The sequence below is a fragment of the Drosophila teissieri genome, chromosome 3R, assembly GCF_016746235.2.
Source record: "Drosophila teissieri strain GT53w chromosome 3R, Prin_Dtei_1.1, whole genome shotgun sequence".
NCBI lineage: Eukaryota > Metazoa > Arthropoda > Insecta > Diptera > Drosophilidae > Drosophila > Drosophila teissieri.
In genome coordinates this window covers 7385196-7407919 of record NC_053032.1, presented here as the reverse complement: position 1 = coordinate 7407919, position 22724 = coordinate 7385196, and the positions used below count along the sequence as shown (strand labels likewise).

General features: G+C 43.3%; 5 protein-coding genes across 8 annotated transcripts; 2 read left to right on the top strand and 3 right to left on the bottom strand.

Moving 5' to 3' along the window:
• Window positions 1–165: 165 nt before the first annotated feature.
• LOC122622692 (transcription initiation factor TFIID subunit 7) lies at window positions 166–2128 on the bottom strand. The gene is made up of 3 exons (XM_043801344.1): window positions 1989–2128; window positions 1683–1927; window positions 166–1609 (listed from the first exon to the last, which is right to left on the bottom strand). The coding sequence occupies exons 2-3, from the start codon at window positions 1779–1781 to the stop codon at window positions 365–367; spliced, it is 1344 nt and encodes a 447-aa protein (XP_043657279.1). The 5' UTR covers window positions 1782–1927; window positions 1989–2128; the 3' UTR covers window positions 166–364.
• LOC122622690 (ER membrane protein complex subunit 1) lies at window positions 2123–6639 on the top strand. Of its 2 annotated transcripts, XM_043801340.1 has the most exons (13): window positions 2123–2356; window positions 2423–3065; window positions 3223–3369; window positions 3454–3766; window positions 3839–3859; window positions 4172–4506; window positions 4561–4755; window positions 4816–4893; window positions 4956–5157; window positions 5217–5369; window positions 5437–5607; window positions 5672–5905; window positions 5964–6639. In XM_043801340.1, the coding sequence occupies exons 1-13, from the start codon at window positions 2262–2264 to the stop codon at window positions 6122–6124; spliced, it is 2748 nt and encodes a 915-aa protein (XP_043657275.1). In that variant the 5' UTR covers window positions 2123–2261; the 3' UTR covers window positions 6125–6639. The 2 variants fall into 2 exon arrangements, with proteins under 2 accessions (XP_043657275.1, XP_043657276.1); XM_043801341.1 differs by lacking the exon at window positions 3839–3859 and having other exon boundaries at window positions 2124–2356.
• Window positions 6640–7080: 441 nt separating this feature from the next.
• LOC122618822 (28S ribosomal protein S9, mitochondrial) lies at window positions 7081–20388 on the top strand. Its single transcript, XM_043795406.1, has 7 exons — window positions 7081–7229; window positions 7319–7534; window positions 7594–7767; window positions 7870–7955; window positions 8031–8391; window positions 19989–20151; window positions 20222–20388. Exons 1-7 carry the CDS (start codon window positions 7134–7136, stop codon window positions 20311–20313), a joined length of 1188 nt encoding a protein of 395 aa, XP_043651341.1. The 5' UTR covers window positions 7081–7133; the 3' UTR covers window positions 20314–20388.
• Window positions 8770–18359, bottom strand: LOC122618820 (transient receptor potential channel pyrexia). 3 transcript variants are annotated; one of them, XM_043795403.1, is made up of 4 exons: window positions 18175–18359; window positions 15002–15356; window positions 10689–12033; window positions 8770–10625 (listed from the first exon to the last, which is right to left on the bottom strand). In XM_043795403.1, exons 2-4 carry the CDS (start codon window positions 15118–15120, stop codon window positions 9129–9131), a joined length of 2961 nt encoding a protein of 986 aa, XP_043651338.1. In that variant the 5' UTR covers window positions 15121–15356; window positions 18175–18359; the 3' UTR covers window positions 8770–9128. The 3 variants fall into 3 exon arrangements, with proteins under 3 accessions (XP_043651338.1, XP_043651337.1, XP_043651339.1); XM_043795402.1 differs by lacking the exon at window positions 18175–18359 and having other exon boundaries at window positions 15002–16000; XM_043795404.1 differs by lacking the exons at window positions 15002–15356; window positions 18175–18359 and adding an exon at window positions 13346–13833.
• LOC122618821 (probable arginine--tRNA ligase, mitochondrial) lies at window positions 20340–22527 on the bottom strand. The gene is made up of 5 exons (XM_043795405.1): window positions 22478–22527; window positions 22328–22414; window positions 21105–22266; window positions 20687–21053; window positions 20340–20566 (listed from the first exon to the last, which is right to left on the bottom strand). Exons 2-5 carry the CDS (start codon window positions 22358–22360, stop codon window positions 20413–20415), a joined length of 1716 nt encoding a protein of 571 aa, XP_043651340.1. The 5' UTR covers window positions 22361–22414; window positions 22478–22527; the 3' UTR covers window positions 20340–20412.
• Window positions 22528–22724: the final 197 nt, after the last annotated feature.

Here is a 22724-nt window from a genome sequence, read left to right as displayed (position 1 = left end):
AACGCACTGGAGGCATTCAACTAATTCTTTTAAATTTATGACTATTAATTGATAACAAGACACTGCAAAAATTACGTAGAAACAGATTCATCTGTCGTTCTCTGTCGCCTTGCAAGAAAGCGATCTAATTCCTTTCTTATTAATACTGATCAAACACTTTAATCATACACAAATAATAAGTTGACCAATGATAGGGCAACATTTCTTGGCAAGTGTTTACGGTCTGAAGTGTCCCAATCGACGTCTAGTTTCACTTTAACAACAAAACGGACATAGTGTTAAATGATATCTAAATAAGTATATACATAGTTTAAATAAAGCTTATGCTACTCCTCGAACAGTCAATTTGTATTTTATATTCTTCTTAAGACTCCAGCATATTCTCAAAGTCCTTTAGCTCAAGTTCTCTTTCAATAACTTGAGTATAAAGATTATCAAGCGTTTCCTGCATTCGTTGCTTGAGCGTGGCATTTTGTATAGAAGCGATTTCTGTAGACTTCTGCACCTGTTGGGCCTTCAGTTCACTTATCTGCCGCGTCAGTTGATTGATCTTCTGCTGCACCTGTTGTTGCGTGTACTGCGGCTGTGGTTCGTCTATGAACTCCATGTTCTCAAACTCCTCTCGCTTGGCTAGCATTTGGCTATCGTAGAAGCCACTGGGAGCAGCCAGGTTTGAGCTCGACCCGGCGGCGCTTAGCTTAGGACTGCTGGCTTCATGCCCAAACATAGACTTGCTAAACTCGCTTTGATCCATTTTCACGCCGCTCGCTCCGGTATTACTGCCACTAGCGCCAAAGAAGTCCGACATCCGTGAATCATCAGCCGAGAGGCGTGAGGATTCCTCCATCTCCCGCCGCTGCATGGTGTTGTTGCCCCGAACCGGCTCATCCTCGTCATCCGTGGTGGACACTTCCTCGCCGAAGATGTCGTGGACAGCAACTCCCATGTTCGGCGCCCGGTGGGAGGGAAAGTTGCTGGCTTCGTCATCATCGGACTCCACATTGATGTCCCGCTGGTTGCTCATTTCCATGATCGTCTTTTCGCTGGCATGCAAGGTAGTTTCGTCCTGCAGATCGTCATCTGCATCGTTGTAGGGCTTGATGTCCGATTGTTCCAGTTCATCCATAGGCTTGTCCTCTTCGTTTATGATTTCATAGTCGACTCTCACGGCCTCGTTGTCAATACGGAGCAGGTGCTTCACTTCCTTCTCGATTTCAGGAGCTTCGACATTTTTTTTCTTAAGAGTTTTGCGGAATCGTCGTTTTCTCACATTCTTGCAGGGAGGTGTGATACCGTGCGGAAATAGGTATTTTTTGTCCACCTTGTTGGGATCCTTCTTCTTGTTTTTGTTGGGCGACTCCTTCTCTGTTTCGTCCTCCGGCTCCTCCTTGCAAATGAGTATCTGGCAGATGTCTGCCGACTTGTAGAAGCTCTTGTTGTCAATGGTCTTGTAGCTCTCCACGACAGTGGGCAAATCCACGAGCTTCGTGTACAATAACTGATCATCTACTCGCACTTCCCCGTACCTCAGATCCTGATCCAGTTGGATGGTCAGCCGTTCCTTTATGGTGCCAGCATTTATTGCCTCATGGACCGTGTCCGCCACTTCCTGCGGGTAATGGTGATCAGTAAGTCAAGTTTCACGGCTTTTTCTGATGTTTGATTGATGTGCTATGACTTACCTTCGGCACGCGCATGATAAACTGGCTCTCCAACTCTACGCCATCTTCCCGCGACTTGTGCTCAGCTTGCTTAACCTTGTCGCTCTTCTTTTCAAACATTTCAATGCGATTTTTCGAGAAAAATTATAGTCTTTTCGAAGATACTAAATGCTTATTAGAGATGACCACGCTAGTAATGGATTTCAGTTCACAGTTATCGATCCAGTTCCCACGAATACTTGGAATCATTCACACTGAATCCGCATCTGCAGCGCAAATAGCGTTGTATACCGCAAAATATAATACCATTTCTCGCAAGCTACTTACCAATAAATTCAAACATAAAGGTGAAGTCCAAAGGGTTTGTCGCCCGAGTAAAGTGGGTATACCAACTGCTTTGAATATCGGATGTGAATCCGATAAAATATCGATAAGGCAATCATTAGCCAACCCTGCTCCAATTTCGTCTTCTCATCCCTTTTGCCATGACGGAAAACACGAATTGATGTGGATTTTTATTAATTTATAACATAAAAATACGTGGAAAGTTGAACAATCAGAGATCGCGCTAGTCGAAGGGCAGAAAGCAAAGCGGAGGACATGCAGGAGAAGTGGTTACTGGCCGGCCTTTCGGTGGCGCTTCTAATGAGCACCTGCTCGGCGCTGTACGAAGACCAGATCAAGAAGTTCGACTGGTAAGTATGGTACGATATCTGACCATTGACCCGGCGTTAATCCGGCGGATATATGTCGCTTTACAGGCGAGGCGTTAATGTGGGAGCACTGAAGCAGTCTCGCGTGGACCTTAACCACTTTCAGCCGCGTATCCTGGTCAGCACTCATGAGGGAGTGGTGGCCAGTCTGTGCGTGAAGACCGGCGAATTGGTGTGGCGGCAGGTGCTTGAGCAGAAGCCGCGCGGCGACATCAAGCTGCTCCAAGTGAGCGGATTCTCCGATGACAGCAGCGACACGGCCGCCGCTCCTATGGGCAGCAACATGGGCTTCGACATGCTAACCGTGCAGGGACACGCGCCCGCTTTGGTGCGCGGTTGGAACACCAATATGGGTGCCCTTGAGTGGGAGTGGTCCATCATGCCAATGAACACAGAGCGGGCCCAGGACGCCATGTGGATCTACAGTAAATCCGTGCTATACCACGTGTTGCCTGCCTGGCGGAGCCACCTGGAGGTTACAGCGTATTTCGCCAGCTCGGGTCACAGCACTGGCAGCACCAGTAAGGTTATAGCTCCTTGGATCACCCCAGAGGGCTGCACGCTCAGCGGTACTTTCTACGTTTGTACGGAAGGAAAGCAATTGATTAGCCTAGATCTTGTTTCCAAAAGCGGTCAGGTGATTCGTACTTCGCTCGAGACAGAGCCGAAGGAAAAAACTCAGGCCCTAACGGTAAGAAAAATATATGTTGAACTTTTATTCTAATGATTTTAAAACCGTTCTGGCTTGGCTATTGCTTTTATCGGAACTGAAGTAACAGATTGCTTATTTTAAGTTGTACGATATAATGTTATAAGATAAGTTCTAATTCGTGTAAATATTTCTACAGGGTCTGAATGGTGTTGTTATTGTGGATGGCAAGCCAATTAGTGTCAACAAGGAGCAATCGATCTGTGGTGGCCTGCAAAGCTCTAGCTACGCCGTGGGGAGCTTCAACTATCGCAAGATCTTGGCGAACGCAGATCTGTCTTCTGGCGTACGTTTAAACTTATATTTACTATTATATTCGTGTATTTTCTATATGTAAAGTAATTGTTCCTTTTAATGTGCGTTTGGACAGATTCTCAAAATCAATGCTCTGTATTTGGATAACTGTGCACCGGCAGCCGAGTTGGAGCAGAGTCTGCTATTCCCCGAGCATTTTGGCACTCCGTCGCTGAACAACTTTGACTGCAAGCAGAAGCGCAATGGCGAGGGCAAGAACTGTCTGTTTCTGTTTAGCACCACATCGGAGTCCATTGTGGCAGTGCAGCAGGGACGCGTTCGTTGGTCGCGCGAAGAGGCGCTGGCCAATGTGATCGACTCACAGTTTGTGGATCTGCCGCTGGCCGATACCGAGGGCACATTGGAGAACGAAATGAAGGGCAAGGCCGGTGAGTGTGCTTGAGTTATCCACTACTTTAAGGTAAACTCCTAACATTTATTATTGAAAATGCATACCAAAGGGGATTTCACAAGTTTTGAGAGTAAGTGAACGTTTACTACAAACTAGAAACTAATATTGTTTGTTACGTGATTAACATTTTTTTATTTTGTGGTTCTTAATGTTTAACTATAAATGTACGAATGTTTATTAAATATGTAAATTCAAGCATGCATTGCTAGTTTTATGCTAGTGCATTACAAAGTTTTTCTACTGGCCACTAATTAAATTCCAATTTAAATTCAAATATTAAATTGGTAGTTCGTTAAAGTTTAATAAAAGGACCAATTTTAATTAGTACTTCTAAGTGTACAAAATTTGTTCACTAATATATATGTCTCCACCATTTGAACAGGAGACATTGCCAGTGCCTTTTTGCGCCGCATCACCACTCAAGCTGTTCAGATTCGGAGCTTGTTCCTTCATGTTATCGGTCTAGGACCTCCACCTACGGACACCCAGCGAGCCGGGTTGGTCAGGGATTCCTTTGGTCTCCACAAGATGCTGGTTTTATTAACGCGTTCTGGAAAGATCTTTGGCATTGACAATGTCTCTGGAAAGCATCACTGGCAGTTGTATCTTTCAAATGTTGTTGGATTCGCTAACGACGAACAGATGCGTCTGATTGTCCAGCGCTCGGCCAAACACTTTCCGCTTCAGCCCCTGTGCACTATTTTGGGCAAAAATGCTGTAAGTCGGACTGACCAATCGTATAGTTCCCACGCTTATTCTGAACTCCCCTAGGTCAACGGCAAAGGCGTGCTCTATCGTTTTAATCCTATTACGGGCCAAGTAGCAGAAGGTGGTCTCGTTCAGCTGGACTACAACATTAAGCAGCTCTCGTTGCTGGAAGAAACGGAAAAGGACTTTGTGAAAGGCATTCTGTTATTGGATGCTTCGAACAAGGTACATGTTTATCCTAAACATGCAACACCACTGGTAAGAAACAAATTTCTGTGATAGATATATAAATGAGATACAAAATCTTTACCTTTACAGGCTGATGGCATGTATCTGTACACCGCCGATGTGAAATCTGCAGAGGTGGCCGGCTACTTTATTAAATATGCGGGTGGGGTAAGTAATGCATTTTTTTTTTTTATGTGTCAGCACTTAACTTATTAAACCATTTCCGTCAGCAACTGTCCAGCACGCACATTTGGAATGCTCGTCTGGGCGGCCACAACTCCGAGCAGCAGATTATCGGTGTCGCCGGCAAGAATCCCATCGAGCATGTCCACTCCCAGGGACGTGTGTTGGGCGATCGATCAGTGCTGTACAAGTACATCAACCCTAATCTAGTGGCTTTTGTTACACAAGCACCGGATTCCACACACAAATGTGAGTTTGCATGTGCTCCGTTTAATTTAGAATCCATTTACATGACACACTCTCCACAGCGGTGCTAAATTTGTATCTGGTTGATGTGGTCTCCGGCTCAGTGGTTTTCACCATGACGCATCGTAAGGTGCGTGCACCACTAAGCATTGTCCACTCTGAAAACTGGCTTGCCTACTCTTACTTCAATGAGAAATTGCGTCGCACAGAAATTAGTAAGTTATAACAGCGATAGCCTTTAAAAAATACCCATATTTAAAAAACTTCATTCACTTGTTACAGCCACAATTGAACTGTACGAGGGCAAGACTCAGGCAAACAGTAGTGTTTGGAGCTCCTTGCAAGCTCCACCAATGCCCCTTGTGGAGCGCCAGTCTTACATACTCCCCACAATAGTTGAGGCTCTGCGGGAAACTATCACGGAACGCGGAATCACCAACAAGCATGTGCTTAGTAAGCATTATCGAAAGCTATTTAATCGCCAAATGGGATGATAACAATTCGTCATTAATTCTAGTCGGCACTGCAAGTGGTTCCATTGTTGAAATGCCGTGGCATTTGCTCGATCCCCGTCGTCCAATCGCATCCACGACTCAGGGACGTGAGGAAGGAGCAATCCCCTACATACCCGAGCTGCCTTTGCCAACGGAGAGCCATATAAATTACAACCAGACGGTGGCCCGTCTGCGAAATATTTATACCGCGCCCAGTGGTTTGGAGAGTACCTGTCTAGTCGTTGCTACGGGCTTAGGTAGGGAGATTTATTCAAAGTTTTTTAGTCAAAACAATTCAATTCCATTTTTTTTTAGATTTGTTCGTTACGCGCGTGGCGCCATCAAAGACGTTTGACTTGTTGAAGGAGGACTTTGACTATATTCTCATTTCCATAGTGCTAGTCGCGCTCACATCGGGCTCGTTGATTGTTAAGCATTTAGCGTCGCGGAAATTGCTCAAGCAGGCGTGGAAATAGGCTTGGCATTATTATTAAATAATTGCTTTAAATACATATAAAATTGTACTGCGACCAAATAACACAAGGGAGGATGGAATGATGAGAAAGTGTAAATCGGCGAGAGAGTATTGATATATAACATAATTCTGATATCTGCATTACATCCCACAATGCGAATAAAACCGTTTCTCAACGCTAAGCCTAGGCAATTATTTATAACTAATTATATAGCGTTAAACATCAAATAATTATAATTAGCTGTTGAAAGGTTTTCATTGCATTTTTCTGTTCCTTTGATTTGTATATGTTTAGATTTGCATTTGAAAAATATCAGCATTGAAAGTGTGTTTAAAAAATTTAGTCAATAAAAGCATTTGTAAAGGAGGACAATGGTAAAGTAAATAAACAATTTTTTCATCGGAATTAACTAATTAGATATGTTATTAGCTCTAAACTGGCGGTGGATTAAAATATTGTTGATAATAAAACTATCAGATACTCGTTACTCAGCTAATAGGAGTGCGAACGTTAAAGTTCAACATTCTTTTTGGCATACCGATATAAATTGGCAAGACAAATAATGAAACAAAAATAAAATAAATACATTATTTAAGATTGTGGGTGTGGCCGATTTGGGCAGCGTTTTGGGCATTGCAACATCACTAAATACGCGCTGCGTCTTTTCTTCTGGAATCTGCATGCTCAATCTCAACTTTCTGGCATTTATACATATGTAGATCGAGGCGATCAAACCGACAGATGGACGGACATGGCCAGATCGACTCTGCTATTGGTCCTGATTATGAATATACTTATATGTATGTTATATGGTCGGAAAGGCTTCTGACCAACCACAGTCGTATAACATTGTAAGAAAATTGTGGGCGTGTTTTTCTTAGTTATTTAAAAAGATATTTAGTCCGCGCTAAAAATCAGCTGAAATTTTGCGTTTTCCAACACAGACTAGGGTAACTTCAACCGATTGATACAGCTGTTTATTCTCTTCTTCTTCCGCAAAATTGAAAGGATGGCACTGCGTGTTTTTGGCCTAAATATAGTGAAAACTAAAAGGAATCTGCTGCAAAATGCATGCAAATTCAGTGCGCCGGTCGCAGGCTACATGGTTGGTACAATAGTCAGGTCTACGAAGCGTAAACTTGTTAATATCCAATGTTCCCAAGTGTGAGACCAAACGTTTGCATAACCTTTCAGGCAGCGGCACCATTTGCCACCGAAGTGACCGTCCAGGCTGCCCCGGCGGCTGTCCAAAAGCAAAGGGTGAGCAAGGCCATGCGGGCGTACCTGAAAAGAGCCAACGAACACGACGAGTTTATGAAGACCCAGCATCTGGAGTTCCAGATCGGAAAGCGGCACCTGGCCAACATGATGGGCGCCGATGCGGAGACGTTTACCCAGGAGGACATAGACGTGAGATACTTGACTATGGAAATCTTAAACCCGCTGTCATACATTTTTATGAATTACAGGAGGCGATATCCTATCTGTTTCCCTCCGGCTTGTACGACCAAAAAGCCCGCCCGGCAATGAAGTCACCCGAGGTTGTCTTTCCCGCCCGCAAGGCCGCGGAATTTGATGAGACGGGCAGACCATTCCACAGTATGTTCTACACCGGCAAGCCCAACTTTTTCCAATTGCTTCATGTAAGTAAATGCAGAAATAGAATATTTTATTGTCTTGAGTCTTGACTTCATAGCTTTTATTTTTAAGCCATTTAATTATTTACCTCTCTTGTTAATTACCAGGACATTGTGGAAGAAACTAACAAGCTGGCGGATCTGGAGGAGCGCATGCTTCGGCGCGGCAATAAGCCCGATGACAACCAGAAGCTGTAAGCAAGCATTGCATGTTTTGTAAAGGATATATTTTGAAATAGATTTGATTTGGTTTTGTTCTTTGGTTTTAGTGGCATTGCCGGCTTTCAGTTGCTGCCAAAGGACCAGTTGGAACTTTTGCTAGTTGAGAGCATTGCAGATATCGAGTACTCCAACTTTACCAAGTCCATGGATCGACTGATCGCATCGCCATATGCTTATAAAAGCAAAGCATTTATCGAGCGATATTTGAAACCGCTGATGGACCAGTCCAAGCAGTTGGAGGTGCCCAAACCAAGGATAGATGAAGAGGGTCGCCAGTACATCACCACCTACGAGTGCCTGCGCAAAACTGCTAGAGCCGATGTCACAGTACGGCTACCCGGAACAGGAAAGATCAGCATTAACGGAAAAGATATTTCATACTTTGAGGACGAAAACTGCAAGGAACAGGTGAGTGAAGTTGTATACTTTAAGACTACAATAGCTTTTAGTAAAAACTGGCTCGTTTGCTTAATGTTATTTTTTCAACATTTATTTTGGAAATTATAGTATTTGTTGAGTTATTAGAATTTAATATGCGAATCTTGCGAATCTTGTTTGAACTGCTGCGGAGAAAAGTCAATCATTAATCATGGTTTAAATACAAATTAAAATTAAAAATTTTAAATTCTACTGAATGAATATTAAGAAGAGTTTAAATATTATTGAACTTTTATTGACATGAAATGAAATATTTTTCCCTTGACATTTTGTTTAAAATAGAGACATCGCCCATTTTGCCCGACAGCTACAAATAATAAGGCTTTGTTCATAACAATATATATAGCATATACTTTATTAAGAATAATAATTTGCATTGAATTATTATATAAACGATTCTCTGACGACAACGCCAAAACAACAAAGACACAGCCTGGAACCAGCCACAAATCAATCCTGCCAACTGCTCGCCTCTAGTTTAACTAAACGCTAGTTATAGTATTTGTATTCAATAGTAGTGTATGTAGGGTATATGGCTATGTAGGGCGCCTGGCGCGTCGATATCTAAATTGGTTTAACTACAACTCGCTGCTACGATAATATCAACAATGTTCTGGATTTTTTGGGATCTGCACGACCCCTTACGTCGTGGTAAAGTCAAACTTTGATCTATAAATATTACAAATGGGGTGCAGTAAATGCTCCTGCTATTTGCGCAGATTCTGCTTCTGCTGATTGGAGATCACAATCAGCAGCTTGTCGATCACTTTGCTGGCCTGCTGCTGCTGCGAGATGAGTGCCTGCTTCAGCTCTTGGATCTCCTGGGTGAGGAACTCGATCCGATCAGCATTGTCATCGATCTTTGTGGTTAGTGTGGTGAATTGCCCGGCATCCGGGTCCGCATTGGGTAGTACATATCCGGTCGTGGCGCCATTATTGTTGTTATACTTGTTCTTGTACGACAAATAGTTTTCGGCCGAGTTTTTTGAGGAGACAGTATGACCGAAATGCTTGCGCATCTTTCCCACTTCATAAGCCTTCATGAGGATTTCTCTGGGCAAGCGTTTCTCGCTGGGATTTAGTGGCTTGACACATAGAACCACTCTGTAGGCTTGGGGAGAGACCAGAGCTGTGTAATGAAGCAAGTTCCGCAGCCATGTCGGAAGGTAGCCGTTGAATAGCGCCGACTCTATGTAGCTGATAAGCTTCGTTTGTCGTACTAGCTTAGATAGTCCCGCCGTCTTCTTTAATCCCTGGATATCGTGTACTGCAATGCCTACGAGCAGGTTCATCAGAATGATGGTCACAAATAGCAGGAACAGAACGAAGGTAATTTGTGCGCTGACTTCTAGCAGAAAAGGTGGATCTTTGCCTTCGGGATCGTTGATCAGCAGCGATAAATCCTGTTCACCAATCATCATTACCAGCACTGTTATGAAACCCATAAACGGATTGGCAAATGACGACGACGATGGGAAGATAACACAGAAACTGATGGTGAAACCAATCAGCATGCAGGAGTAGGCCATAAACAGCTTTGCGAATTCCCCTTGGACTCTCGTGTACATGGCCACATAGACATCGAAGACTGGAAGCTGGCCTATCATTAACATGAGATTGGTCCAACCAAGTAGTACGGCGAAAGCGCCTATATGGTTTTGAAACGTGTACGTCTTGTTGGTGTAGATATATGATATAACAAACACGCTGGTTATCACGAACCACTCCATAATGTTCTCCACTTGCGTTACGTAGTGCCGAAATGACGAGTAGCCCGTAATGCCATATAGCTTTCGAAATATCTCCACTATGGTGATTGCAACCAGAACCCACCATTGCATCTCCATCACAAAGGGGTTGTTCCTGAGCATATCTCCCAAGATCGATTGCTTCTGGCATAACTCCTGCGCTGGAATAGTCGTGTTGTCGTTCTTGCTGCCATTGTAGCAGTTGTGGGCCAAAGCAGTCAGCACGTAGAGCGTGAGAAAGAGCACGAAGCTGAAGCAGAAGATTAGCCTGCCAATGTAGTACTTGCGGATCTTGCCCCACTTGATGTACAGGAACGAGGAGCAAAGTGGGTGTTCTAGGATCTCCTTCTGACCCTCGTCGACGAACGTGTTTAGGTAGCTGATCTCGCGCGGATGACAGTGCTGCAGCAGCTGACGGAAGTCCAGCTCCAATTCCACCTCACGGTTCACGGGGTCCTGTTAATTGGTAAAAGGAATGGATAACGGAATTCCAATGGGAATCAAAGGAAGACTATTTACTTGCGAGTGGTGCAGCGTTATGGCTGCGTCCAGTTTTTGTCTGATCATAGCCACTGAAGCCGGGGTCTTCCGGGTAATAACGTTCAACGCGGAGGTACCTTTTTTTGATTTGGTGGTTACATCCGCTCCGTGAAATATAAGCATTTCGACGCACTGCACCAGCCCATCCAACGCAGCCAGGTGAAGAGCTGTAAACCCATAGATGTCCTTATGGTTGACATTGGCACCCCACTGGATGAGAGTCTCCATAATGTCGTAGGCGTTCTCGGATTTTCCCACCGCCGCGTGAAGGGGAGTACGGTGATCGAAGTCCTCAGCATTGGCGTCGGCATTACCATTCCTCAACAACGATTCAACGCAATCCAGACTGGAAGTTCTAGCTGCCAGGTGGAGCGGTGTGAAGCCTCGATGATTCTTCAACTTGGCATCAGCACCTTTGGCCAGGAGTAAGTCCACACACTCCACGTTGCCCTCATCTGCTGCCAGATGCAAGGCTGTGGACTCCTTTTCACGGATGCAGATACGCACATTGGCATCTGCATTGGGGGCATTCAGCAAGGCTTCCAGACACTGAAGATTGCCCAGATCAGCTGCCAGATGAATGGCATTGGTGCCATTCGGTTTGAGCGAGTTGACATCGGCGCCTTCGGCAATAAAGATCTGCAGACATTCCAGGGCGTTGGATCGCACTGCGCAGTGCAGCAGGCTCTCCTCGCAGTTCGGCTTGCTGGTGTCCTTGGATATGTCCGCCCCATTGTTGATCAGTAACTTTGCCGCCTCCGCAGCATTTCCAAAGGCTGCGCAGTGCAGAGGCGTGTAGCACTTGGACTGCAGATTAACATTCAAACCCTTGGCCACCAGAAGGCCCAAGGTGGCCAAACAGCCACTAAAGGCGCTCAGGTGCAAGGCTGATATTCCATTTTGATCGCAGAAGTGCAGGTCGGCTCCCGCCTCCAGCAGACTCTCGATCAGATCCCAGCGCTTGAGATACGCGGCCCACAGGTAGCAGAGATTCTTCTCCAGCTTTGAGGCGGACTCAAAGTGCGTCCGTATGCCCTCGGCCACCACGTTGCTCTGCTCGATATCCTCAAAGAGCTTGACGCGGCCCGCTGCGCTCTTCATCTGGTCGATTAGGCTGATCCGCAGCGTATCGTTGCATATCTGGACGCTCAGCTCGCTGGTCGGTTCCTCGAAGCTGTCGTACATGCTCGGCGCACTCTCCGCCGGCGGCGACGGTCCACACTCCATGTATTCGAATTCTCCAGCGGTCGGGTACTGGGCTTCGATCATGGCGTCAGTGTTGTTCCGCCATCGCACCATCAAGTTGGGTGGAATCGATTTGAAACTGTGGAGAAGCAAACCGATTAGTGGATGAGTATTATCGCATTGAAAGCTGTACGGATGTTTTACGGTTGGATAATTCCTAACAAAAACTTTGATATTTTCAAGATTCCCATGGCATGAACATGGATTTTGTTTTTACTTCAACCAGACGTACATGTGCGTTTTTATGCGCTTAATATTAAATATTGATATACTTCGATTATTTCACAGGCTATATGTATTTATTTTTATTTAAGTTATTTTTATCGATTTAAACATAAATTTTCAATTTTGTCTTTTTCAATCACTTAATTCGATTTGAACGTTGACTATTGAATTATTGGAAGATTCACAATATCTATCACATTCATTAAACAGTTTCAAGAGATACCAAATATAGCTCAAATTAAATTTATTTATAATATTTATTTAGTTTATTTGAATATTTCGGAGAAGAGAACAATCAAACTTTTCAACGATAATTCTTAAACAATAAACAGGTTTTCATGGGTTTGAGGTGATTTTGATCTTGGGGATAACACACTATAAGTCAGTTGTTTTGGCTTATAAAGCATTCAAATAATTTGTCAGTCATTAGAGAACATTTAATCTCAGTGGAAGTTTTTTCAATTTATTTAATGGTTTTACATTTCGTCTAGACGTGATGATTTACAACTTCAAACTGCGTTGCCATTCAATTTGTAGTTTGTTGAAGATTTATAAGGAACTTGTAATTACTGTGAAGTTAGAACTCATAAATAATTCGACGCTTTTCAGCGTCGTTAAGACAACCCATGCGGTCGAACTAAGCTGGCTAAATATTAAAACAAAGCCATTAGAGAGACTCGCACTTCTCTTTGTCTACACTCTCATCTCGCATAGATCACCTTTTTATAGATCTGTACACATAATCCCCATCGCTCAAATGGCACTGAGCAACGGAGTTCAAGATCTGTTGACTTTTCGAGCATGCATAATTTTAAATAATTATTTTGTGTTATTTTTGAGTAGGGAGTTATGCAAAGTAGGCGGTTTATTTGAAGCGGTTTTCTTATTTTCCTGCTCAGTATTCACTGTTCACTATTCTCGTAAGTTGATGGATTTACCGACTGTGCCGGTAGACTTTGTTTTGTTTTCTTGGTCGCCAACTCAGGTCTGCTCAGCATAGTTGCCCGATGCATAATTTCGGACCTCGTCCATGGTCAGAAGCTGGTGCACTCGTTGTGCAACTAAAGCACTACGACTGCTTACTGCCCACCGTCCATTGCCACTGCTTTTGTTGGCCACTTAAGCCGGGAATCTCGGCATCCGACCGACTGGGACTGAATACGTACACCGTTTGCAGCCATATCCACGGATGATGCCAATTCGCAAGTGAACTGTTTTCAATTTCTAATTTCATTTCCGAAATACATGGGAGAGCCCGGCGCGCCAGTCGTCCGATCCGCGAAATTCGAAATACGGACTACGGATCGGATCGGATTGGATCAGATCGGATGGGGCCAGATGGGATGTGGTGGGATGGGATGGGATGGGGTCGGAACGGGACAAGTGCCTCACAATGGAGGCCTTTGTGGGAACTAGACAATTGCGTCTAACGGGCGGAAAATGCTAAATGTTGTGTGAAAAAACGCGAAATTTTCACTTCCGTTTTGTTGTTGCCTTCGATTTTTCGGACGTTGTTTTAGCGTTTATTCCTATTGTTTCTAAAGCGACGACGATCACTTCGAACGCGTACTAGCCGTGTTTTGTGGCTCTTTTTTCGTTTCGGCCAGCAACGAACGCGTCCGCCTGCCTTGTTGTTCCAAAACCGACTGAGCTCGATGAAAATCGGTAAGCGTTGGCTAAGTCGTCGATCGAAATTGAAAGAGAGGTAATCTAGAGAGTGGGGAGATACGTGTACAGGTAGGGCCGAAATAATAGCTCTGGGAACTCGGGGATAAACATAAGTTTTAGTATATTTGCCTGTTTGTGAGGTTTAATATACTATGTAAGGCCATTGCCAGTCTTTGATGGAAATGCCTTTTCAAAAATACCTTTTCAAAAATTAAAAAGTAAGAAGTCATTTTAGTGCCAATTTTTTGACCGCAGTTGTAAATAAATAGTATTTGGAGGGAGAATTCTAGAGAGACAGTGAGAAATCTCCAAAAAGTCTGCAATTTTGTTGCGAGTGGGAGTGATAATCGTTGGTACATTTCACTTTAAGGCATTTCTATCTTTTTATGGGCTATTGTTTCTTTCTTTCTATGTGATATTGTATAAAATGCCATGACCTTAAAACCACATTTTAAGACTCCTTAGCTCTTAAATTCAAAATACACGAATATATATATAAAATAGTTTATGTAAAAGTAACTTCAAATTACACTTGGCAAAAAGAAGCTACTTCGCTTTGTTTTTGTATTGTGCAGGCAGCGTTACAATATGATAAGATGATTTTAAGTTCTTTATATTCTTTAAGTTCAAGTCATATTAATAGCTAGCACATGCCCAAAATCACTGTTTTAACAATTTATATTCCGTTATTTGGTATTCGATATACTACATATAAAGTAGTAGGTTTAATGGAACCTTTCCAACTTACTGCCTCTTTAACACCCAGCATTAAACAAACTTTTTGTGTATTCCTATAATTCTATGCAATTATCTTTTTTATGCGAGAAACAAATATCACATGTAATTTTACCATTTTTTGGAGTAATACTCCCCATAATACCCCCATACCCTCACAAAAGCTGGCTCACTGCTCCCGACATTTGATAAACAGACATTATATAAATATGGTATTGTTGATTTTGCGAATAGCATGCATGGTTTTCTCGGCGGCAATTCATTTGTCACATAAATCACGGAATGCTGCCGCGTCTTCGCCTTTTGGGCCCGGCCATCACGCCTATATGTATATGTATATTTTGAGTGTTTTATTGTATCCAGAAATTTCTGCAACTGCAACAGGTAACTGAAAACTGGCCACTCCAACTGGCACTTACCGGTTATTTGCATTATTCTCCGTGAGCGGCTGTTCCACTTCGGTCTTGGTAACGACGCTGATCGAACGTGTCATGCGACGGGGCTTGGTGCTGCCCTCCTTATAGCCAAGATTCTCCATGGTGACGGCCAGAAGTTGCTGCTGCAGTCGTCGCCGGTGCCAATGCTGCCTCTTTCGTGGTTGTGGCAATTAAAACGCGCAAATATGCGCAAAAACCTCGGTGCAATGCAACTTTGCTTGTTGTCACCGCGTGCAATCGGCAATAAGTATGCGAAAAAGTTACTTTCCAATATCACACGCCAGCGGAGCGCCAATTTATAGCCCAATTTCAGCGACTGGTTGGCATTTTTAAAGGCCTGCAAAGATAGTTCGATGTGAAGTTTTTGGACTGCAGCTTTCTACGAGGCATCTATCCTAACAATCCCTCTGAGTTATCCCAAGCAGACTGGACCCAACTGACTGGCAAACTTTCCCAACTGCCTGGATGGATGAACTCCGCGAAAGATAGCCAGTCGTGCGTTGGATGCGACACTTGTGGCCGCAGTTATCTAAGCGTCTTCCTTTTGACGCAGCGATAAGCCCACATCATCACAATCACGACCATTATCGCCAGACTATCCGGGGATTTATCTTAGAGTGCTACTGGTTCTAAATGCTCATCACAAGGGGGGTTAAGAAACTGCCATCGCTGAGATATATCATTTGAATTAGTCGAGGATTATGTAACTTTTAACCAAATTATGTGAGTCTAAGCTCGATGAGCCTCTTCATGATTATTGCTATTTTTGGGATAGACGTGTATATTTTGACATCCCTTTCCGACACTCCCATGCCTTAATTGTTTATTTTCTTATTTTGATTTTGTTTGTGCATATTATTTACAATTTTTGTCAACGTCAGATGTGGAAGTACTCATTCCTTTAGTATGCAAGCAGATTCCAACGCTCAGGAGCGGTTTACTTTAGAATTTAGTTTATTTCTGATTTCTAATAGTGTCTCTTTTAGATATAGACTTTGCCCTGGTGTTTTTTTATAATTTCTATAATGAATTTATACCGAATAAAAACGTTTCTGCCCATGTGTTGTTCTTCTGACAGATTTAATCAACTAAAAACATTCAAAATGCTATTGTCTCATTTCTAATTTATATTATCCTATCCTTTTATTTAGCATTTCCTATTAATCTTAGTTTGCTTATTTTTCGACTTGCAATAATTGATTTGGTCAAAGATATATCACATCTGTTGCAATTTTAAGTTATGTATATTTTCCGCTTTTCCGCGAGATTAGCCACTCGACTGCTAGGAATCTAGAGAGTTACGATGTCACATTAGACTAAATTGGCTAGTGAAGCGTTAAGCTTGTTAAGGTTTTATTTGTTGCATTGCTTTTGGCATCGCATTACTGTAAACAATTTCGAGCGATTCTGGGAATCTTTCAAACTTGTTTGCAAAACATAAACAAAAGTTAATGGGAAACGCAAAAAAGTCTCTGTTTGCCTGGCGACAACGCATGAGAAACTTTCTTTGATTAGGCAAAAATCCGCTGACTGATTAAACATATACGGCGATAAACAAGGGCCGGCAACCAAAACTGCGGCCAAAGTTGAGTTGGCTAAAATATATGAGCAAATTAATCAAAATCTGTGAGTAGTTGAGAAACCAGTTTTTGATTAGTTGATGTCTGATGCACAGAAAGAATTAGGCTTTTGCTGAATATTGAAATGGTTTTTGATACAAAATAGAGATCGTGTTTGTAAAACTTCACAAGCTGAGAAAAACCTTCATTAACACTATTTATTGAGTTATATTAATACTTCTGTTTTTGAATAAATTCTAAGATTCTTTTATTTCTCGCCGTGTGCGTTTTCTGGGTTGTGTCTGGAGTCTGCGAGGCCCCAGAACTCGCTAACACACTAAACAAATATTTGTTTAAAAACGCCCCCTTGTGATTACAAATGTGCTTCCACTTTTGGCGCACTGTGTGAATTGCTGGAAATCGCCCAATCAATTAATACGTTTTTATACCTATTGCAGGTGCAAAAGGTGCTGGACCTTAAATAGCAAGAGGTCGGGGGGCAGGCGGCTGGCGGCTGGCGGCTGGCTGGGTTTTGTTGATCTCGAAGGCCCGGAAGTGGCGTATACCTGTCTACCCGTTACGACAGACCGCCGCCGGCCATTTTGGAAAACTGCGTCGCCATTAAGCCGTGGAAATGGCAGATGGCCGACGGGTTGGCCGAGCGATCTTCGGGATCGTTCGCTAGCGGGTATTTCGCGGGTATTTCTTCGCCGCCCGCTGATTCAATTATAATTGAAATCAATTTGGGGCTTCTTCTTCGCTTGCTCGCGCCTTTGTGGGGGACTTAAGGGGGTTATTATCCGAACGAACGCATTGGGCTGAGTTGAGTTTTATTTTTGCGTTGCCATAATGCCCTTGAACCTGAAGCGCATGACCATTCCCCACACTGCGCCGTACAGCCGCTGATTACTAGATCCGATCTATTTACTATATACTATGTACTATAAACTATATAGTATTCGTGGGCCTATGCAGTTTCAATTGAATTCGAGCCAGAGTGCGCGAATTAAAGGATAATGCAGTCGACAAAAGCCGTGCACCGTGTGTAAACAAACCTCAATTGCTATTCATAAGTTGCACTCTGTTATAGAGATCGTTTATTGTTCACTTGGCTGATTTTGTAATAGAAAACTTCTAGATACTTTGGTCCATGATTAATGCTAATTTTTGTACTGTTTGTGCATTTAGTTTCGATTCTGCTTGGGTAAAATAATTATAATAGGTATCTATCGTATTTCCGAAATTGTAGTCAAGGGAAAAGTTGATTATGATAGTACTATGAACATGTACTAATAGTTCTCAGTTGATATATAGATATATAATAATGAGCGATACTCTTTCAAACGGATGTGAAACTTCACTTCTAAGATAGCAAGAAGATTTGTAAATGATTATTCATTGCAAGAACTTATTTTTTTATTAATAATAATAATAATAATAATTTTACTTATTCAATTTCAAAATATATTGAAGCAGACTTTATTATTCTGAGTGTGGTTGTAATATTCCCTTTTCCAATACGCTGATAAGATCGATTTTCACGTATTTTGAAGCGCTTAACTAAATTTCTTGACCGTTGTGGAAAGTTCACTTTACATTATGCCATGCCAATGCGTGTATTGTTTTAACTGCAGACCCGGTGGAGGAGCTTAATCGATGACTGCGACATTTTGCTACTAAAATTATCCTTTTTGTGAGATGTTATCTGACATGAAAATTTCTTGGGGCGATGTAATATTTTCCGACACTGGGCGCGCTCTCGACGACGCGGGATCGACTGATATAAAGAACTACGCCTAAATGATATTCTACGCGATATGAGTGACCAAAAGTAAGCCGCTCGACGAGCGCCAATGAAGAAGGTGTACATATAGTATATATAATATATCCCCGCAGATCCGACACCAGTACACTTGTACAGTTGGAACGCCGAGCGATATCTTGATATCTTCGTGCATCTTAGTCGTGTCGACATCGCTCATGTGTCAGACTATAAAACTCATTTAAATCATAATAAAATGTAACCGCGAATTTTCTTGAATCTCTGAGATGCCGGTAGGATGCCTCCCCTTTAACGCACCACCCCCTCGACTATAGATCGCACGAAGAGAGATTTGGGATTTGGGGAACCCTGAAGTTGGGGCAACCAGTTTTATTATTCGCCTCGTCACTTTTCTGCAAATCTGGTGCTATTTTTATCGCCGTCAATTAGGACTTTCTGTCGCTCGTCTTTGGCATTCGGTGTTTGTGTGGTGTGTACCTATGTACATTAATTTAAAAATCTTGTTCGTAAGCCTTTTATTATGCTTATTATTGTTGTTACTGTTGCGTGAAGTCATCTAGAAATTTGTTTAAACAAATCAAAGTTTGTCTCTTTCCCCTTTGGCTGTTCATTTGCTGATATTTTGGTGATTGATGGCAGTTGTCGATTTGGTTTGCCAAAAAAAGAGAATCGGAAGAACAATAGTTTAAAAATTGGTCTTTCCCTTTTGTTGCCGCATGTTTTGTTTATTGCTTATTGTTTTTTAATCATAACGTTTATTGTACGCCTGCCAACCGACCATTGTTGGGCGTTACGTTTGTCAAGCCCCTTGACTTTGATTCCCACGCAGTCGAATTCGAAAAAAGGCCAAAACGAAAAATTGAATTACAATTTGTTTTGATCTTTGGATTCTGTGAACTTTGTGACTGGCGTCAGAGCTGTTGCTAAGTATGCGAATATAATTAATTAATGGTTTCCTTGCCAGCAGATTTCGTTTCATGACTCGATCCATACAAATTTAAGACGTTTAAATGCAATATAATGAAATACTTTGATTTTTGCTGAGAATGTTACATCCTTTCTTTAGTATATATAGAGACAAAAAGCTAGATACGTATTTTGAATGCCAATGTTATTAAAGGCCAATGAAGAGCTATAAAGAACATGGTTTAGCGATATAAACGTAGCTCTTTGCATTACTCAGCCGTCTTTAAGTAACTCTCAAAAGAACTCGACTAATTACGTACAGCGAACTATTACCCAACCCATTAACGGGACAGCGCGTGCTGATCATGCCCGCGGCTCCGCAATTATCCGGACTTGATGCATTGCTATAATGCACTTATAATTTTCATCACACCTAGCCTGGCAGACAAACTATTCAGCTCCCACCCACTCGGTTGACGAGTCCACTAATTGCCAGGCGGACATTCAACAATCTGCTGCAGTTTAGTGGCCGCGGCCGAGAGACATTTAATTTGGCTAACCATTCCGCCATTATCTATCGGCATTGTTGTACAGGAAGCGCAGCATCATTTGAATACATAGAGATCCGTACAATGGCTGCCTCGGGTGCTCGAACTTGACATCTAACGGCCACGATATTATACCATTCTCATTCGCTGATTCGTTATCTCGATTTTTCCAGTTGCTCTTCCCGCTGCAATTTAGCGAGCTGCTTGGCAAAGTCGATGTGGAGGCTAACGTCGAGGGAGGCGGACCTTCCGGTCAGGCTGGAGCCATCCGCTGGGGCATCGCCATGAGTTTGCGCAGCTTTGTCGATCAAGAGATGATTGAGTCAATGCGTCTAGGTAAGTTCATGAGTCTCCAATGTAGCCGCCTCCGTTGGCTTATTGCCGCTAATTGCAATTTATGCTGCAGCCGGCCTGCTAACACGTGACTATCGCCGTCGGGAGCGTAAGAAGTTCGGACAGGAAGGAGCACGCCGCAAGTACACGTGGAAGAAGCGCTAGACGGTCACGTGCATCTACAACTAGGCTGCATTTTATATCGAAGTGTTTTATTAATAAATATATAAACTATGTTAACAGAGGTGTCTTAGGTCCATTGGTCTACATTTGGTCCAGTGGACGCAGACCCAGAAGCTCCATTCCCTGTCGCAGTGTTCTTTTGGCAGCGTGAAAGAGAAGAAGGCGTTGGAGCTGCTTTTGTAGGGAGGGCTCTTGTTTCACAGGCAATCTTTTCAGCGCTCGACTGGTGGTATTGCTGCAGGGGAAAAAAAAGTACATTTAGTTCATGACGGAGATAAAAAAAAAAGCTCTTATAACTTAGCGCTTGATTCTGACAGTGCATAACGAATGTTTACTATTATTCTATTGTACTCACCACAATTCAAAGAGATAGTTGACAAGGACACATGCCTCCAATTGTTCCTTCGATTGCCAAATGCTTTGATCGAAGCGTGCCAGTGCGTAGAGCAGATCCAAAGCATCCATTGGCTCCGTGGCGAAGTGCTTCCAGTCAGGCTTAATATCGTCCAGATCTACTTCGCTGAAATTATGCAGCAAACTGTGCAGGCGGCAGTGTGTGTACTGCAGCTTGATTCCAGTGTCCCCATTTACTTGCAGCGCCTGCTGCCAGCTAAACTCGTGATCTCGTTGCCTTCGCTGCTTGAGAACATTGACTAGGACGGCTGACACGCCCAGAATATCACATACATGTTCATCATCCAGGTTATAGTTTTCTCTGGTAGCTAGAAAACAATGTTGGGACTTAAAGTTCATTGAAGTTTGTAAGTACCTACTTGGACTAAAGTTTCGTTTTTCTCGCATTATATCTCGTGCTTCATCCAGGACATCTTTAAGGAAGATTGCCTTTCCCTGACGAGTGCTCATTCCATGAATGCGTCCGAATTTTACATGTTGCAGCTGTTCCAGGCTTAGGCGGTCATCCAGGGCTGCAGATGTTTTAAAGAGGGCATTGAAATGATCCGATTGACCATTGTCCACGACGTAGAGCAAGCGGGAGAACTCAAACCTGGAGAGTCTCTCCAGCAGCGCAGCGATGTCCCTGGCTAGGTACAAAGTGGATCCATCACTCTTTATCACAGGAATGCGTCGACCATCCACCACAACAATCTCACGACCATCATGCTCTGGCTGCAGGAGTCCACTAATGCGCAGTTTGCCCAGAACTTCCTGAATGTGCTGTTGGGAATACTGTGATTCCCATTCGTAGATATCGAAGTGAACGCCTAGTCGGTTATAGACTTTGGATAGATCATCTATAGTGTACTTTCTGTACTGCTGCCATTGAAGGGCCATTGTTTTATCAGTTCCTCCTTCCAAAGCGCCGAAGAGGTCCCTTGCTTGCTGAGCGATTTCAGGTCTTTGTTCAGCCGCCTTGTTGGCGGCCACGTAGGATTTGTAGAGCGTTTCTATTGGGGATAGTTGCATTTCCTTGTCGCTTACATTTAGCAGTTGAACTCCTAGTGCCAGTAGTCCAAATTGCGTGCCCCAATCCCCCAGGTAGTTTAAGCGGGTGGTGCGATAGCCTAAGTGCTGGTGCAAGTTGGCCAGAACATTGCCGATAATTGTGGAGCGCAGGTGGCCCACGTGAAAGGGTTTGGCTATATTGGGCGAGCTGTACTCTACTACTATGTGTTCCGCAGCAAAAGGCGAAGGATGTATAGCATTCCCTTTAGTTTGGAGGAGCTGCTCTACAAAGACCTGTGGCTGCAGCTGGAACACGATCTTGGCTGCACTGCGGCCAGCACTGGGTACAATTCGAACGTTTTCCACATAGGCTTCCTCGAATCTGTTCTTTAATGAATTTAGTAGTTCCCCTTCCTGTTGCGCAACCGCAGAGGGTAGAATCCACTCCACAGTCGGTCGTCCGGCATTCTGGAGCTGCTGTCTCCTGACAGGCACCTCAAGGGAATGGCAGGCGTTCTTCAGCTGCGGCAGCTGGAGTATGGGAACAAGTTTGGTCTGACATAATGGGTAGTTCCATCAATATTAAGCTCACCTGCTCACAAATCGCTTGCCGTATACGAATCATCGTTTCCGTGAGTTCCTACAAACTATTCTAGCGCGTTACAACGTTTATGTACAGCTATTTTAAGCGTTTTAATTTTAATAAGTAAGCATCAAAATCAGCTTAAAATATTTTACTCACTAGATGGAAAGGTAAACAAACCCCTGTGTGGCCGTCCATAAGCCGCCGAAAAATCCCATGTATGGCTGCAAAACAGCTGTTTGGTCTGCTGTGCCGTCACAGGTTAATCGATGCCAGTGCGCATGCTAGCGTTGCCAGGCTTTTGAACGGCGAAACCAAACAAATTAAATTTGCAGTAAGCTTTAACCGTCGTTCCGCAAAAGTTACCAAATACCTGATAGTTGGTTTTGATTATTGGTAATGCACT